A 16234-nucleotide genomic window follows, 5' to 3' on the forward strand; every position below is an offset into this window, starting at 1 on the left:
GCCTAATCTGTGCCACTTTCGGCTCTTACGGCCCAGTTTTGGCACTGGCAAGTGTTGTGTGGGCCAAACGTGAGCCGAATATCATGATCCGGTCTAGACTTGGGTTATGGCATGTGTTGCGCGGGCCAGACGTGGGCCAAATGTCACGAGCCGGGCTAGACTTGGGTTACGGCACATGTTGTGTGGGCCAGACATAGGCATGTTAGGCATGTTAGGTTTAGATGCAGCCTTGAAGAATCCACAATCACAAGCTGGTGGTGACAGTAAAATTGACTAGAGACATCCACATCTGTTAAGTGCTGTGTATTTTTAACATTGAAGGGTAGGGATCAGATGTCCATTCTATGTCTGCCTCTCTCTCTCTTACACATGCTCTGTGTACACACTCACTGGACACTTTTTATACACCTAAATTTGTTTAACTAGTTGAGCCTGTTTGCGTATGACCAAGTTGCAGAGGGAGGTCAGGAAGTGATTTTCTACTTGGGAGGCCTGGTAAACTAGTAAAAAAAGAGGCTGCTTTAGGCGGTCACTTGGAGCAGAGGATTATATTCTGTGCATACAACATATTAAAAATTGTAGTCCATCTGTTTCTCAGCATAATTTGTTTACTCCATCAATTCACAGGACCACAGAATAGGTATCATTTGGCAGGTGGTTTCCTTCTCAGCACGGTAGTGATATTGACTTGGTAGTGGTATGTTATTGAGGGTTGTACTGGTACAACTGGATCAGACACAGCAGTGCTGCTGGAGTTTTAAAACACTGTGTCCAATTACATACCTACCTTGTTAGTCCTTTTACAGGTAAAGTTAGAAATGTAAGCTCATCTGTTACTGCCCAGTTTGTTATTTTCTAGTTCTTCATCAGTGCCTACAGGATGCTGTTGGCTGGAAATTTATTCTCAGTCCAGCAAATACACTTAAGTGTTTAAAGACTCAAGTACACTACAGTGTGACAAATGATGCCTGCTCTGTGGGGCTCATGACCATTGAAGAACAGGATAAGAAAGTATGCAGAGAAACAGTTGGACTACAGTCTGTAATTGTAGAACTACAAAGTGCACCTATATAGTAAGTGGAGCTGATAAAATGGACAATGATTTTAAATCCAGGGTAGCTGTACAGAAAGTGGCCAATGAGTATATACACATAATCAAGCACAATGGTATACTTCACACTTGACTTTTATTGTGTGTTGTTCTTTAATTGTTTATTGGTATATGGAAACCTGTATACTTGCTATTCCACCCATTTTGTCTGTGCAAGTTCTGTATATTTTTGTAAGATCATTAAAGCTGTTTCCAAATGATTTCTAGTGTTGTCACTGAAATTAATGTATGCATACAGGTGAGTTTTAAGAATCTGTGCTTTTTACAAAGTAATACACTACATACTGGCTTAATGCATGATAATGCACATCATGTTCTGAAAACTGCAGCAAACCATTGATTGTTCAGCTTTGTCCGTTTATGTTGATTCACTTTCGAAAAACAAACCAAAATTGAACAATGATTTAACATTGATTCACAACATTGGCTCAATTATAAATAAATGTTGAAATGCTGGCTGCGGTACCTGATGTACAGCCTATAACACGGTACTTTTGTCTGGCCCATAACATGCCCAATGTAGGGTAAGGCCCTGGATCTGGCACACATCTGGCCCATTTTAGGTGAAGCTGAGGTTAGATTCTTTGGCCCAGACATGGCCCATGTAAGGTGAGAGTATGGTAAATTTAATTTGGCCTGGGTCTGGTCCACAACACGTGACATCTGGCCCATATAAGGTGAAGTTGAGGTTAAGTCCTCTGGCCCTGATTTGGCCCAGACATGGCCCATGTAAGGTGAGTATATGGTAAATTTATTTGGCCCATATTTGGTGGACCTGTGGCTAAGTTGAGGCAGCCAGACTCACCATGAGTCAACACAGCCATAACAGAACTGCAGATGTGGGCCACATTTGGGCCAGAATTTCACTGCTATCTGGGTAGGAATATATGTTTCTTATATTCCTATGTGCCAGGAAAAAATGTGCTATGCTAGTACTCACTATCCACAGGGCATTTTAAATGAAATAGGCAACTTCCATTGCAGTTTTCCTGTCTTATAGTCATCTAATATATAAATCTAATTATACTTGTGTAATCTCCTGTAGTTTTTATAGGAATTCTGCAAAAATCCCATAGTAGTACTACTGTTCTTTTTTCATGTGAGGGTTGTTTATTAATATCTTAAGAGATATGGAACTGTTGGCCCGCATCACAGGAATAAGCATGTAATGTTTGTTTAACATATGACAAGGTTACCACTACATGACCTCTTTCAGTAGTTCTAATCTATACTGTCACAAGCAGCACCACAAAGGGGACAGTATAAACATAGAACTGTACTTCCTACATCGATTTCAAGAAAACAGCAAATAACTTTTAACAATAACAGTGTAATGTTAAAGATTAGATATAATATATGAGAGTACACTGCGCACAGATTACACCATGGGTGCTCATTTAGAGTAAATAGATGACTCAGGTCTCTTCTGACTAACCTAATCTCAGTTACGGAAGCCATCACCTGGAATTAATAAGCATTTGTGGCCACAGCCTCAATTAAATGGCTCCTTTAACAAAGAAAGAAGATGAAGGGAGAAAGAAAAGGCAGTCAAAAGACAGAGTGTCTGTGAAAAGAAGAGACATGAAAAGCAATTGTAAAAAAATAACAAAGAAAAGAAAAAATGTTAGAATGAACACTGCAAACTACTTGTTGATTATAGTTAATTCTGCCCCAATGCACCTGCCTAACACACACATTAATAATGCTCTATAGTCCTGTAGAACCCCTGTGTTGAAGACCTGCCCTGCTGATTGTACCTTATTTGTAGAATCTAGTTGTGAAAGACTCCAGTATTCAGTCTTAAAGCGACGTATGTTTTTTGTTTGTGCAGCTTAGATGCACAAAATAAGAAAGTGTTTGGTTAGAGATCTGAGTGTGCATTCAGGTTTTATAAGGAACGTCTGTGCTGGAAATGTGAGGCTTTAAGCCATTAAACTAGTACAGATCTCCCTTTCTTACTTTTGAACTACATTCTTTACATATTAATTTCATAGTAGGCACTTAAAGGGGGTGTAAACAAAGTAATTTAGGATGGTTTGATGTGAAATGCTCGATTCTAGAAAAAAATATTCAAAACAGTATTTTTTTTTCAGAAGTGTTGGTGATAGGAACCAGATGTCTGAAGAATTCAATGCAATTGAATCAAAAATCAAAAGCTTCCTCAAACAAGGTTAATGATTCTGGACATATTGCGAGATTTAACGCTAACTTTGAGGTAAGATGCACATGCAGGAAATTGTGAGGCAAGATAGTACACTGTTAGAAATAAAGGTACTGTGCAGGTACATTTCTTGTTCATCGAGGTACAAACAATATAAATGTACCCTCAAAGTTACAATAGTGGTTTTAAAGTCCAATTGTGAACCTTGCAATAAGTTTTTCCCAGTGGAAAAGTACATATTTATGTCTTTTCATAACCAAATCTATTAAAACAGAACACTAAAATAAATAGCCTGGAGATGAGATGGGGTGTGTGGAGTTAGAAAACTTACAAATGAAGAAAATATCATTTAGAAAATATAGTTTCAGTGGATTATGGTACAATTATGATTCCTGACTAAAGGCAATTAAATGTACCCTTGAAGGTACCACCTTTAGTTTAGGCTTTACCCCGATTAAAACATGTTCCATGGGCCAATATTTGCTGGACTATTTGAAATACTGGGCAATTAAATCACTCCACAAACTCACACAAAGCTTTTGCAACATTTTGCAGTTTTTTTGGCAGTAGCATTCATGTCATGACAGCTTAATAACATCAGAGCAAACATGAGTAATAAAAAGGCTTGCACTTTTGAAGAAAGGAAGAGATATCTCTCATTTTAAATATTTTGTCAGATATAGAGACAATTAGACATTTAAGAAGAAGACTTCTTGCCTGTACTAAATGCCCAGACATTCTTAGCAGCCTTCTTGGATCCTGAGTTTTACCTGTCCTTTACTTTTTAGAGATAGCAATAGCAATACAGTCTCAGAAACCTCACGTGCAAGTCTATTTGAGATTACGTACAAATTCAACATGTTTTGAGGCAAGTTATAAAAAAGACTAATAGGGCACTTGAGCCAGCCCCTTAGAGTGATAAGATATATTAAACAAGGTAAAGCGGTACACTTTATATCATCTTTCAGTGCTTTTTGTGGTGACAGTGTTTCGGGGGAAAGTTCGTCATCTTTCAGTCCTTTTATGATGAGGTAAATCTACACTGCTGTTTACTGAATGGATGTGTGTTGCCTGGAAAGGTTTGTGTTGGGTCTTGTACTCCTATTGACACAAAACAGTGACTACAAAATAAGGACTACAATCCTGGATAATGACTGACATTGGTTTCCCTTAAAAGGATTAACACTCAGGATTAACACTCAGTTCCACAAAAGGTTATGTTATTACATCATTGCAGAATTAGAGACTGCAGATATTGAAAGTGTAATTCAAGTAATTAGAGGGGGTTCTAAAAGTGTGAAGTTCCATGCTGCTGTCTAAAGAGGCTTTTTGTTAGTTTTCAGTACATCAAAGCTGATTTAATTCAGTATTTTCTCATGTATGTGATACTAAGCTCACTGTACAAATCTGCATTTTAGAGTGAAAGTGGTTTGCCATCATGCCTTTTTCTATTTAACCTTTAATTTAACCAAGCACATCATTAAGACAAAAATTAGAAATTGAGATAAATTACTCCTGTCTTTTGCAACAGCAGGCTCAATGGAAGAGGAAGCAAAAGACATGGGACTTTCCGTTGGAAAGGGGAGAACAATTTCTGTTTAAAAAAAAAGCTTGGCCGTAACCTTTGACTGTAATTGGGTTATACAGTTAGAGAAGGATAATGAACTATCTAGCCTAATGCCTAGATATTTACATGTTGTAATCAGTTCCAGGATGGCTTCCTTATTCCTAGTAAATTTAAAACTGGGGGCAGTCGTGACATCCTTTCAAATGAACTGCATGGTCTTGGTCTTAATTGCATTTTAATGACAATTTAAGGCTGACGAAGGAATTTTGGACCTGGAGTAAGCTGTCCTAGGGCACTGACAATACAAGTTACAAGTTACAAGCAAGTTACATACAGGATTGTGTCATTGGAATATAAGAGAATGAAAGTCAGCAACAAGGGGAATATTAGTAATATATATATATATATACACACACACACACACACACAGAAAACAGTGTAGGACCTAATATTGGCCCTTGTTGGACACCTTTTGTAACCAGATGGGAAGTTAAAGATGGGAAGTTCCTATAATGAATTACATCTTTAAGTTACACTCAAAAAGTGCTTCAAATAAATCTAAAATATAAGAAAAAATGTATAACGCAGAAGACGTGCATGAGTTCACTGATTATTTTAGATAGTGTATACAGTGGCTATAATTGTGTTGTGGACCCCTGGTTCACATCACCACCACTATAAAGAAAGTTCTCTATTCTGCACCATTTAACATGAAACCACAAATGACTTTGTTTATATCTCAATGACTGAATTACACAGATAAATGAGTCTTAGATAAAATAATAGATTCTGCTAAGATTGATTTAAAACAGTGTGTCACAGTTGCCATGGTTCACCTTGCATGTTGTGTCATCAGCATTATTACTGCCTGTATGTATGGCCAGTGTTTCTACTATGCATGGAGAAGTGTCACTCTATGTTCTGTGATTGACGTCAGGTGCTGTTGTTGTGTATCCTTATCTATATACCTGAATCTCTAAGTAAACACTAATCTGCCTCTTGTGCAAGAGTCTTTCTTCTATGCTGACAGAAAACCTTGCCAAATGTAATAGTTGCTGATGCTGATGACTGAGATTTGCATAGGGTAAGGGTTGCACAAATCCAGCTCCAAGTCATATAACAGCAACGGTTACAGACCTTCAGCTGCACTCTGAAGGGTTTAGTTTAGTGTTTAGGTGTCTTACCCACACAGAAGACCAGCACATTAGCAGTGGCAGCAACTCCTGAACAGCTTCCACTTAGTCTAGTAGCCCAAAGTCATCTCAAGGGTTGGTTGGTGCCGGTGAATTATCTATAAGTATCCATCATAACTTGGTCGATGCTTGGTCATTTAAATCAAAAGATGCCCAGGTGGCCTTCCTCAGTTCTCTGTTCACAGGTATCAGTGAAATAACCGTTTCACTCAGGTTTGCTGACGGTGGAGCAGAGGGGGCACCAACATCTCAGGGAGCCCTCGGATCTCTGTTACCTTTTGGTTTCTCCCCTTCAGTAAAGGTCTGTAATAACTAGGTCTGACTGAGTTTCTGCTGCTTTGTTAATACTGTAATCTGTGATCAGTCACTCATTACAGAGCTAACTCTCTGTGTGTTTTCCTTTCTTTGCTGAGTTGAACAGCTGCCCATTCTGTGCATCTGATGCTGCTGCTTCTTCTGGCTTGATCAGGTGCCCACTGCTCGCCAGCCTTCTGGACCACCATTTGAGCTTCATGCTGTACAACGCTGTGCAAACCTTACCCTCATGAACTGACCATCCCGATGATGCTGCTGTTGCATAAACTAATCTAACATTGCTCCACCTGTTTTTCTTGCTTTGTACTATAATACTTTATACTAACAATGTTTGCTATCTGTTGTCGACCAGAGGAGGATGGGTTCCCCTTCTGAGCCTTGGTTCCTCTCAAGGTTCCTTCCTCTTGCTCTAATAGAGTTTTTCCTTGCCACTGCCACCACTGGCTTGCTCATGGGGGCTTGGACCCAGATTTTTCTGTAAAGCTGCTTTATGACAACACCTGTTGTAAAAAGTCATTTACATTTACGGCAAGTCCTATGTAAATAAACTTTGCTTACTTGCTATGCACTCATGAAGTGCACTTTATGTGGGTCTTTGTGGGTCATCTTTGATCACCTATATTTCAGTAATGATTATTTAACACAACCTGGTCACCTCATGAACAAGGATGCGAGTATCTCCAGCCACCTAAATGCTTTATAACTGAGGTATTATAATACACAGGCTATGAGCTTCACCCATCTTAAGAGCTTATATATTTTACATGTTACTACAGGGCAGATACTGTATACTAAGTAAACTTTCGCTAGGCCATGGAGCTTCCTAGCTGGGCTCGAACTGCTAGTGGTGCTGGATCACAGCCTGCAGTCTTAAACAAAAATACACTCAGAATTGTTTCCTAATAGATATTCCTGGAAAATGAGAGCCAAAGGCTTTTTTTGTCCAACATCAGATGATGTTTCAGTCCCTTTATGATTTTGTAAACCTACCCTGCCATGGGTGACTGAAATGCATACTTTTCATGTTACATAAGCCACACTGGGAAGAAGTAAAACAGACTGTTTCATTTTTAATGTATGTGTTTGTTTAATAAACTCTAGGAAGATTGAGTATTCCCACTTGCAACACAAATTTCTAAAAGACTAGCTAAGGATGTCCAGGCCAGTGCTATTCTAATGTCACCATTGCTTCAGCTATTTATTTATAAGTGGTTTCAAGCAAGAGACAATCTCTCAATGATAACAAAAGTAACCAGCAATATATATATATATATGTATATATGTATATATGTGTATATGTATATAAAGGTCCAACAAGTGTTCTTTGGAGTGAAGCCATAGAAGAACTGCTTTTGGTTTCCTAGAGAATCTCTCAACAGATATTTCTGTTTTGCAAATGAGACTTTTCTCCACACAGTGTAAGGGTTCCACAGAAATAAAATTCTCTTGGAACTATACATCCAAGCCAAGAGCCATTCAGGAACCTTTATCTTCAGAAGTGTATAATAATACAAATTTTCTCCTATACATCAAAGTGTTCTTTATACCTGAAATGGGGTGACTTTTTCAAAACTGTTAGAAGACTATTGCAAAATCACTGACAAAACACTTGTGCTTATCCTGTCACAGTTAGATTTGGTAACCATACAATTTCTGGGGCTAAAGTATTACAACTTATAGAACATTTCTCCATGTGAACTGTAGGTGGAAGATTAAGCCTCAGCAGTGTGTTCTAGTTTAATCTGTCTTGTGGGAGGTTGAGAATGAGACCCACACCTCTAAAGTCTAAGCAATCTTTCTCCCTCCCTCTCTGCTTCAGACCCTGACCTCTCTTCCTGGCTGCCTCAATTTTCACACACTATGTAATGATGGAATATATTTGCCAGAAAAAGGAATCCACAATGTGAACCTCTAATTCAATCTGAAATGGAACAATAATTACTATTTGAAAAAATAAGTGAGGCAGTGACCATCGCACGCAGGAAGTGTATATGGATACAATGTGCACAGTAAGAAAGGTTACTATCACAGACTAGACATTTTAAAAGGGGTGAACTTCCTGTGGTGGTACAGACAGCATTCTGATTACTGTCTGCTCTTCTGGCCACAGCCATGCCCACAGTTCCCAGGCGACTGGGAACGCCCTGGCAACTTCTGCTTAATGTTCAGCATCTTCCTGCACCAAGAAAAGATGACAGTGTGACAGCACAGCAATTACCACACAAGCCTCTACAAGGAAGACTTGGTAACATAATAAGAGAAAGAATCAATAATTACCACTTTATTCTAGAACACAGGAGCATCAAAGCAACATGCTACCAGGGAGCCTCTAATCCACTGTAATCATATTCTTTTGTATGCAAAACTGAAAAAGAATGAATGTTTAGCTCAGAAAACGCATACAAAAGTCTTTAGACTTACTGAACTTTAACTGACAAATTATATTAAGTACTCTGGGCTCCTGTGGTAGCTCAGCAATCCTGAACAACGGCTTACAGCGCATATGGCAAGATACAGCCTTGGTTGAAGCAGACAGTAGTAAATCATTAACCAAATGACATAATAATAAGCAATAAACATGTTTTTCCTACCATTAATACCAAAATTATAATATTGAATCCACATACAGGCAAAAGTGAGAATGGGACAACCATAAATGTGCTTAATATGGGTCTAGAAATCTATAACTGGTATAGAACCTTTATATTATGTGAAAGTTCTATGGAAGAGATCCTTTAGGGAAGCAAAAGTGGTTCTTCTATAACTTCCACTTTCCATCTATCCATTTTAGCATATTTGTTTCAAATGAATTGCAACAAACTTATCTGCAACATATCAACATGTTTTATATTGCTTACTTCTGTTGACATGACAGATGACTAGTATTATGGACATCTGTTGGTATAGACTAGTAATGAATTGGTCCTGATTATGCTACCATGAGTTTTGCAAAAACATCTCTGTCCTCTTCAGTTTCACTGCAGAACTACATCAATGCATCGAGCAAATCCAAATGGATTTGAAAGGCAGGTGCTTATAGCAGGTCTATCATGACTGAGAGAACCAGGTTTGGCTTATTTCCAACAATAGACCGGATTAGAAGTGAATTGGAGTCTTTATTGCGACATCCTCCATGTCATTGCACATGACCTGGTAGTCAAGAGCATGAAGTCATGAGCAGGCAAGCTTTAAAGATAGACAGCTCTATCTACAACATCTCAGTTCTTCAGCAAATAACAAAGCTACTGTGCTACATATTATCTGATAAAACGTGTAAAGAAGCTTTATCCAGGTGATAATCTGTGATGAAGAAGGCATTATCTGTATTTGGAATCCTTTTCTGCCAATCTGAAACTCATGCTTCACGTTGTCTTTATGCTTGCTGACAGCATAGTGTGTCATATGTATAAAGACATCATAAGGTCATCACAACCTTTTATTATTTTTAGAAAGTATGACTCAAGATTCATGGGCAACTTCCCCATACAGAGACATGGACCATGTCGTGTTTCTGTTGACATGTGGGTGCTTGTATGAGATGGCAACACAAGAGTCTCTCTATATGAAGACAAATCATCAGTGGCTCACAAACACTCTGACATCACAACGACAACCTTGTTTACACTTAGCATTTACATCCAATCACCAGAGAAAAGTCAAATGATTATTATAAAGCACTTTATGTATGTAAATATGTATGCATATATAAAGCCTAATAGCTTTATGATTAAACCTTTTTTTTTTTTTTTAAATCATTATCTAACAAGCCTCAAGTGAATATGTTAGAGGTAGCTTACTCTGTAGACAGACAGCAGGTTTGGGGTAATATATTATACTCTTCAGGGAAGAGCACATTCTACACATTCTGTTCACAAATCTAGCCAAGAGGTCTTGCTAATCTCACGCATGCCAGGAAAATGGTAGATTTTCTACAGCAGTACACAGAGCACCTGGCTAAACTATGTTTTTTTATCAACCTACTAAGGGAACAAGCAGCAGTAATTCCACAGTTGCACTGAGTCTATGACACCTGCGCTGAGTAGCAGCAGACCTGCAAAGAAAATATTAAGTGATTTAAGATTCAGCTGCACTAGACATGAACTGTACCTCTTCATGTCTATTGTGCATGTCGGGGACAATGAGGTCTGTCCAGTAAACTACCCAGTCCCCTTTCCAGTGATGTTTTTAGGGTGGTAAAATACGAGGGTAAAAAGGTCACATTAGGAGAAAAAATATTTGGCTGGGTAACAGGCTAACCTACAGTAGCTTTAGCAGGAACTTATTCAGCACTGCATTTGCCTCTGAAGAAACTGCATCAGCAAACATATGCATGCACTCTGCTGTAATACTGTAATACACTGAAGTATAGATTGATGTAGGTGCTTTTAATTGTTTCCCTAACATACAAAGCCAGCGCTAGTAGCTTCCTTAGGCAAAACAAACAATAAAACAATAATTTTAAGGTTTTGAGTTCACTCACCTGTCAAATATGCTGAGTACTGAGTACAGCATTATAACTGAGGGGTAACTGCCCTGAGGGCAGATTTTGACCGTAAAACCACTTGTACAACACAGCAGAGACTGCACCAATGATGACAGCTGACTGTCATCTTTGTTTACTGTCATGTTACTTTGTTTAAATTTATTGCAGTGGCCAGAAGGTTGGCCATGTTTTACCCTGGCTACACCCCTGCTACACCTCCATAATGGGCAACAGAAATGTTGTTCAGTTGTTTTTTGGTTTACTTTTCATGTGTACTTCAAGCATTGCCTCACTAGTCTACAAAGGCCGAACTCAAACACCATTCATAAAACAAAAGCATTTCATAAATAAAGTGAGGTGAACTGGATAGAAAAATACTCAGGCTTTTCTGTCTCTCATTTACCTTTAAAAACAGGGGCAAGCTTGACATCGTAACAATAGAAGAACGCCTTTTGGTTCTATATAGAACTATACACAGCACATTATCCATCGGTCTGAAGAACCGTTTCACCATGCAAAGCAGCATTTAAGCATTCAAATGGCTCTCTACATATTGAACCATTGTCTTTACTAACGAACCCTTGACAAATCAGTGTAGATAAAAAAAAGGACTAACTGATGAAAATGTTTACGTCTAGGATCAAGTCTAGTCTAGTCCAGAAAACCAGCCCTTAATGACTGCAAACAAAGTCATATGTCTGACTGTTGGCAGATAATTACAGTTCAGAAAATGTTGTAAACATTCAGTTTAGAACCCATATCTGCTCGTAACAAAGCTTGATTGCCAATCACAACCTTAAAAATAATCCACTTCCATTCTGATTGACATAATTTGACATACATATTCTTCGATCTATTAAAAAAAATAAAGATGGCAAAATATCATAATACAATAAAATATTACAAATCCTTAAAGAAATACAATATCTAATAAATATACACAGAACAAATGAACAAATTAAGAAATAAGTCCTATTTATTTCTAAGTACATATTTAAATATATCTTACTTATCTGTAGTTTAACATCTTCATTGTGGCATTCTGAACTAAAACCAACACTTAAATGTTATCATCTTATGTACTGTTCTACAGTACAGCACTGCATCCCTCAGCCTTAATGGTCTGACACGGTTCATGATTTCATATTGTTTTTGTCCTTTGGCGTTCTCGTGCGAAGATGCTCAGCATGCATTACACAAATACATCACCGCTGGGAATCCCGCCCATGGCAATAAAAAAATCCACTGATGTACCAGCAATGTAGAGGCTATCAAATACAGACTTAATTCTCAACTTGTAGTAGTAACATTACCTGTCAGGTTTCCTTGTGCAGTAAATTAACTACTTTTTACAGTTTAGTTTTTTGTTCCTCCCACCTTCAAGATACATCATCAGTCTCAAAAGAGGAGCCTGGCCGCTTCCTATTTATGAAAGAAAAAAAAAAAAAAAATAGAATGCAGAAAACCAGAAGATGCCTTCGAGCAAGTCATCAAGGAATGGGGATGAACGGCGCTAAACGGCTGAAAGAGGAAAAGCTTCTAAGCATTTATCCAGGACTTTAATTTCAGAAAGGTGAAGGTACATTATCTTTTTTTAAGCAGTAGTAATGAGTGCCGATTGGGTAGCGTCACTGCTACTAAGTGCCGTTTGGATAGCGTCACTACAGCCGAGTTCCGATTGGGTAGCGTCACTGCTGCCGAGTGCCAATTGGATAGCGTCACTGCTGCCGAGTGCCAATTGGATAGCGTCACTGCTGCCGAGTGCCAATTGGGTAGCGTCACTGCTGCCGAGTGCCAATTGGGTAGCGTCACTGCTTCCGAGTGCCAATTGGATAGCGTCACTGCTGCCAAGTGCCAATTGGATAGCGTCACTACTGCCGAGTGCCAATTGGATAGCGTCACTACTACCGAGTGCCAATTTGGTAGCGTCACTGCTACTGAGTGTCAATTGGATAGCGTCACTGCTGCTGAGTGCCAATTAGGTAGCGTCACTGCTGCTGAGTGCCAATTGGGTAGCGTCACTGCTGCTGAGTGCCAATTGGATAGCGTCACTGCTGCTGAGTGCCAATTGGATAGCGTCACTGCTGCTGAGTGCCAATTGGATAGCGTCACTGCTGCTGAGTGCCAGTTGGATAGGTTACTGCTGCTGAGTGCCAATTGGGTAGCGTCACTGCTACTGAGTGCCAATTGGGTAGCGTCACTGCTACTGAGTGTCAATTGGATAGCGTCACTGCTGCTGAGTGCCAATTAGGTAGCGTCACTGCTGCTGAGTGCCAATTGGGTAGCGTCACTGCTGCTGAGTGCCAATTGGATAGCGTCACTGCTGCTGAGTGCCAATTGGATAGCGTCACTACTGCCGAGTGCCAATTGGATAGCGTCACTACTACCGAGTGCCAATTTGGTAGCGTCACTGCTACTGAGTGTCAATTGGATAGCGTCACTGCTGCTGAGTGCCAATTAGGTAGCGTCACTGCTGCTGAGTGCCAATTGGGTAGCGTCACTGCTGCTGAGTGCCAATTGGATAGCGTCACTGCTGCTGAGTGCCAATTGGGTAGCGTCACTGCTGCTGAGTGCCAATTGGGTAGCGTCACTGCTGCTGAGTGCCAATTGGGTAGCGTCACTGCTGCTGAGTGCCAATTGGATAGCGTCACTGCTGCTGAGTGCCAGTTGGATAGGTTACTGCTGCTGAGTGCCAATTGGGTAGCGTCACTGCTACTGAGTGCCAATTGGGTAGCGTCACTGCTACTGAGTGCCAATTGGATAGGTCACTGCTGCTGAGTGCCAATTGGATAGGTCACTGCTGCTGAGTGCCAATTGGATAGGTCACTGCTGCTGAGTGCCAATTGGGTAGCGTCACTGCTACTGAGTGCCAATTGGGTAGCGTCACTGCTACTGAGTGCCAATTGGATAGCGTCACTACTGCCGAGTGCCGATTGGCTCAATGGCCCAGTACAGGTTTGAAGTCTCTAACTCCTAAAACCGGAGTTCAAAAATTTAACAGTGGTGTTAAAATGTTTTGTGCTGTTCTGTGTTCAGGAAATGAATGTATTCTTCTATATCAACATGTTCAAGCATTTACAAACTGTAATTTTGCTCAAATGCTCCACAGTAACCCATCCAAACAACTGTAACACCTCTGTAGGCAAGAGGAAATGTACTGGCACGTTTACAGTAAAGTAGTAATGGAGCCCCTTTAACCCTCCTTTTATCTGTTATCTTCAAATGTAGAAAAGCACTTTAGCCTTGGGGTCAATTCAAACCTCGAGAACGCTTTTCTGATTAGGATTTTCACCCAAAATTATGTGTCAAGTACTCTGACTTTTTTCAAAGAAACAATCATTTACTGAGATATGATGAATAGAATTAATTAACCCCGTTATCAGCTATTCAAAACACCATAAAGCTAACAAAATCAAGCTCGTAACTTTTCAACAAGTCGTTTTTCTAGTTCAGTGAACTCTTCGTCGTTGATGACGTATCTCTGAACGATGGCCTTCACTCCGTCCTCGTCTATCTTGCTGAAGTCCTCCTTGTTTTTGAAGGGAAGGTGTCCGGCCAGCTCACACAGGGCCACGTTGAAGGCGGATTCCTCTTTGGCCCCGAAACAGGAAACTCTGGGCCAGACATAAACGCGCACTCCCCGTCTGAGGGCTGAGCGCCGGGCCTCTCTGCTGGGCGGGCAGCCTCGGCTCATGAACACGTTGTGCGCGATGTCTCCGTCAACCAGAATATCTGTGAGCTCACACACGGCCTCTGCGGTCCCACCCGGGTCCTCACCCTCAGTGTAGAACATGAAGCCTTTGGGGAAACAATCGACGCGATACAGGCTCTTCTCTGGAGCGAGGGGCTCCGTGGGGGCCCACTCGACCCTCAGCGCGTGCTTCAGGTAATATCCGTGAAGATGTAGGTGATTGACAGAGGCGAAGGCGCCCAGGCTGTTGAAGCCGACCCGATAGCCCGGATCAGCGCTGAGAAACATCGACTCGAGGCCGACTTGCACGGCATGGGGCGTTAAGATCTGCGGCTGGCACCGCTCTGGGTCAGGCAGCAGCAGGCTGTGTCCAAATTCCAGCGGGCTCACGTTAATGATCACCACACATGAGCCGGTGGTCGCGGTGGTCGTGCCGTTCTGTAAACAGCTCTCCGTGGAGCTCGGTTCAGCCTTACACATTTCAAACAGCACCTCCTCCGGCTTTATCCTGTTGAAGTTGAACTGTTTGGGGTCGAAGTTCTGTCGGACGCTCAGGATCTCCTGAGGTTTCCGCCTCTCGATGCCTCTCTGGATGTTCAGCTGGGCGACATATGTCGCCTCGCCGGGTAGGACCCTCGTCTCCAGCTCTCCGAGGTGGTATCTGAAAAGCCCGCGGCTCATCTTCTCCGCCCAGCCGGATCTCAGAGCTGTGTCGTATCCGGACAGCGCCTGACCTGCGATCCCCCCGTCAGTCCGGCCCACGTCACGCACGAGGTCCTGCTTGGTGTAGGTGAAAACGTGACGGCGACCCTCCATACCTGGAGCGAGGCTATCCAGGCTTTACACTTCACCGCCCCCTGAAAATGAAAGTCCCATAGAGCGAGTGAAACACCACGTCGATCCTAGGATCCGATAACTAGGGCACAAAACTCTCTTCGTAGTCTTCTGCCTTTAAGTCGTGAAGATACCTTCACCCTGATTCACACGTTTACTTCAATCAGAGCCGGTGTATGAGGAGCCTGGCCACTTCCTACCCGCCCCGTAACAGCTAAAACAGGACTGCTGAACAGCAGAGGGCGCCCGCGAGTGAGTCCTCAGTAAATGGGAGTGAATGGAGCTCAACGGCTAAAAACGGACAGTTAAAATAATTTCTAATCTTTTACCCAGAACGTTTCTTTAATTTTAAAAAGCTGAAGGATATTTTTTCACAAAAAAACAAAGAAAACTGAACTGTTTCCTTTTTTCTAAAGCAAACTTGTTTTGTGCAGCAGGAGGCGGGCTTTATTGCCAGAGCGTGATGATTGATGGGCGAGCGCAGCAGCTCATTGGCTGTTCGCGCTCACTGACGTCATGGACCTACACGAGGCGCCGTTTTAAACTCCTATAACTCGAATTTAAAAGCTCTTAAAGATATAACAGCGGTGTTAAAATGTTTTGTAATATTCAATGTTTAGGAAATGATTGCATTCTTTTACATTAAAAAATTTTAAGCATTTATAAACTGTGATTGTGCTGGAATGCTCCATATCAACCCATTCATTTTGGACTCACTCGGGAGCGCCCTCTAGCGTTTGAGAAAACCGGAAGACACTGCAGAGTGAGGACTCTCCTCTCTACAAGTTCACTGCTTCCATTCAGTCCTCTGTGATACATCATACCGGTGCGTGTCTCTGATTGGTCAGAAGAAACCCAGCGTCACATCAGTTCACTCAG

The 16234-nt window shown here is 41.1% G+C and overlaps 1 protein-coding gene across 1 annotated transcript; it reads right to left on the bottom strand.

The window, feature by feature from the left end:
- Nucleotides 1-13604: 13604 nt before the first annotated feature.
- On the bottom strand, nt 13605-15569 carry gdpgp1 (GDP-D-glucose phosphorylase 1). Its single transcript, XM_017700108.2, has one exon. It carries the CDS (start codon nt 15335-15337, stop codon nt 14243-14245), a length of 1095 nt encoding a protein of 364 aa, XP_017555597.1. The 5' UTR covers nt 15338-15569; the 3' UTR covers nt 13605-14242.
- Nucleotides 15570-16234: the final 665 nt, after the last annotated feature.

Source organism: Pygocentrus nattereri, chromosome 11 (assembly GCF_015220715.1).
Source record: "Pygocentrus nattereri isolate fPygNat1 chromosome 11, fPygNat1.pri, whole genome shotgun sequence".
NCBI lineage: Eukaryota > Metazoa > Chordata > Actinopteri > Characiformes > Serrasalmidae > Pygocentrus > Pygocentrus nattereri.

Coding starts and splice junctions, on each gene's coding strand:
- gdpgp1 (XM_017700108.2), bottom strand. CDS start 15,337: ATGGAGGGTCGCCGTCACGTTTTCACCTACACCAAGCAGGACCTCGTG.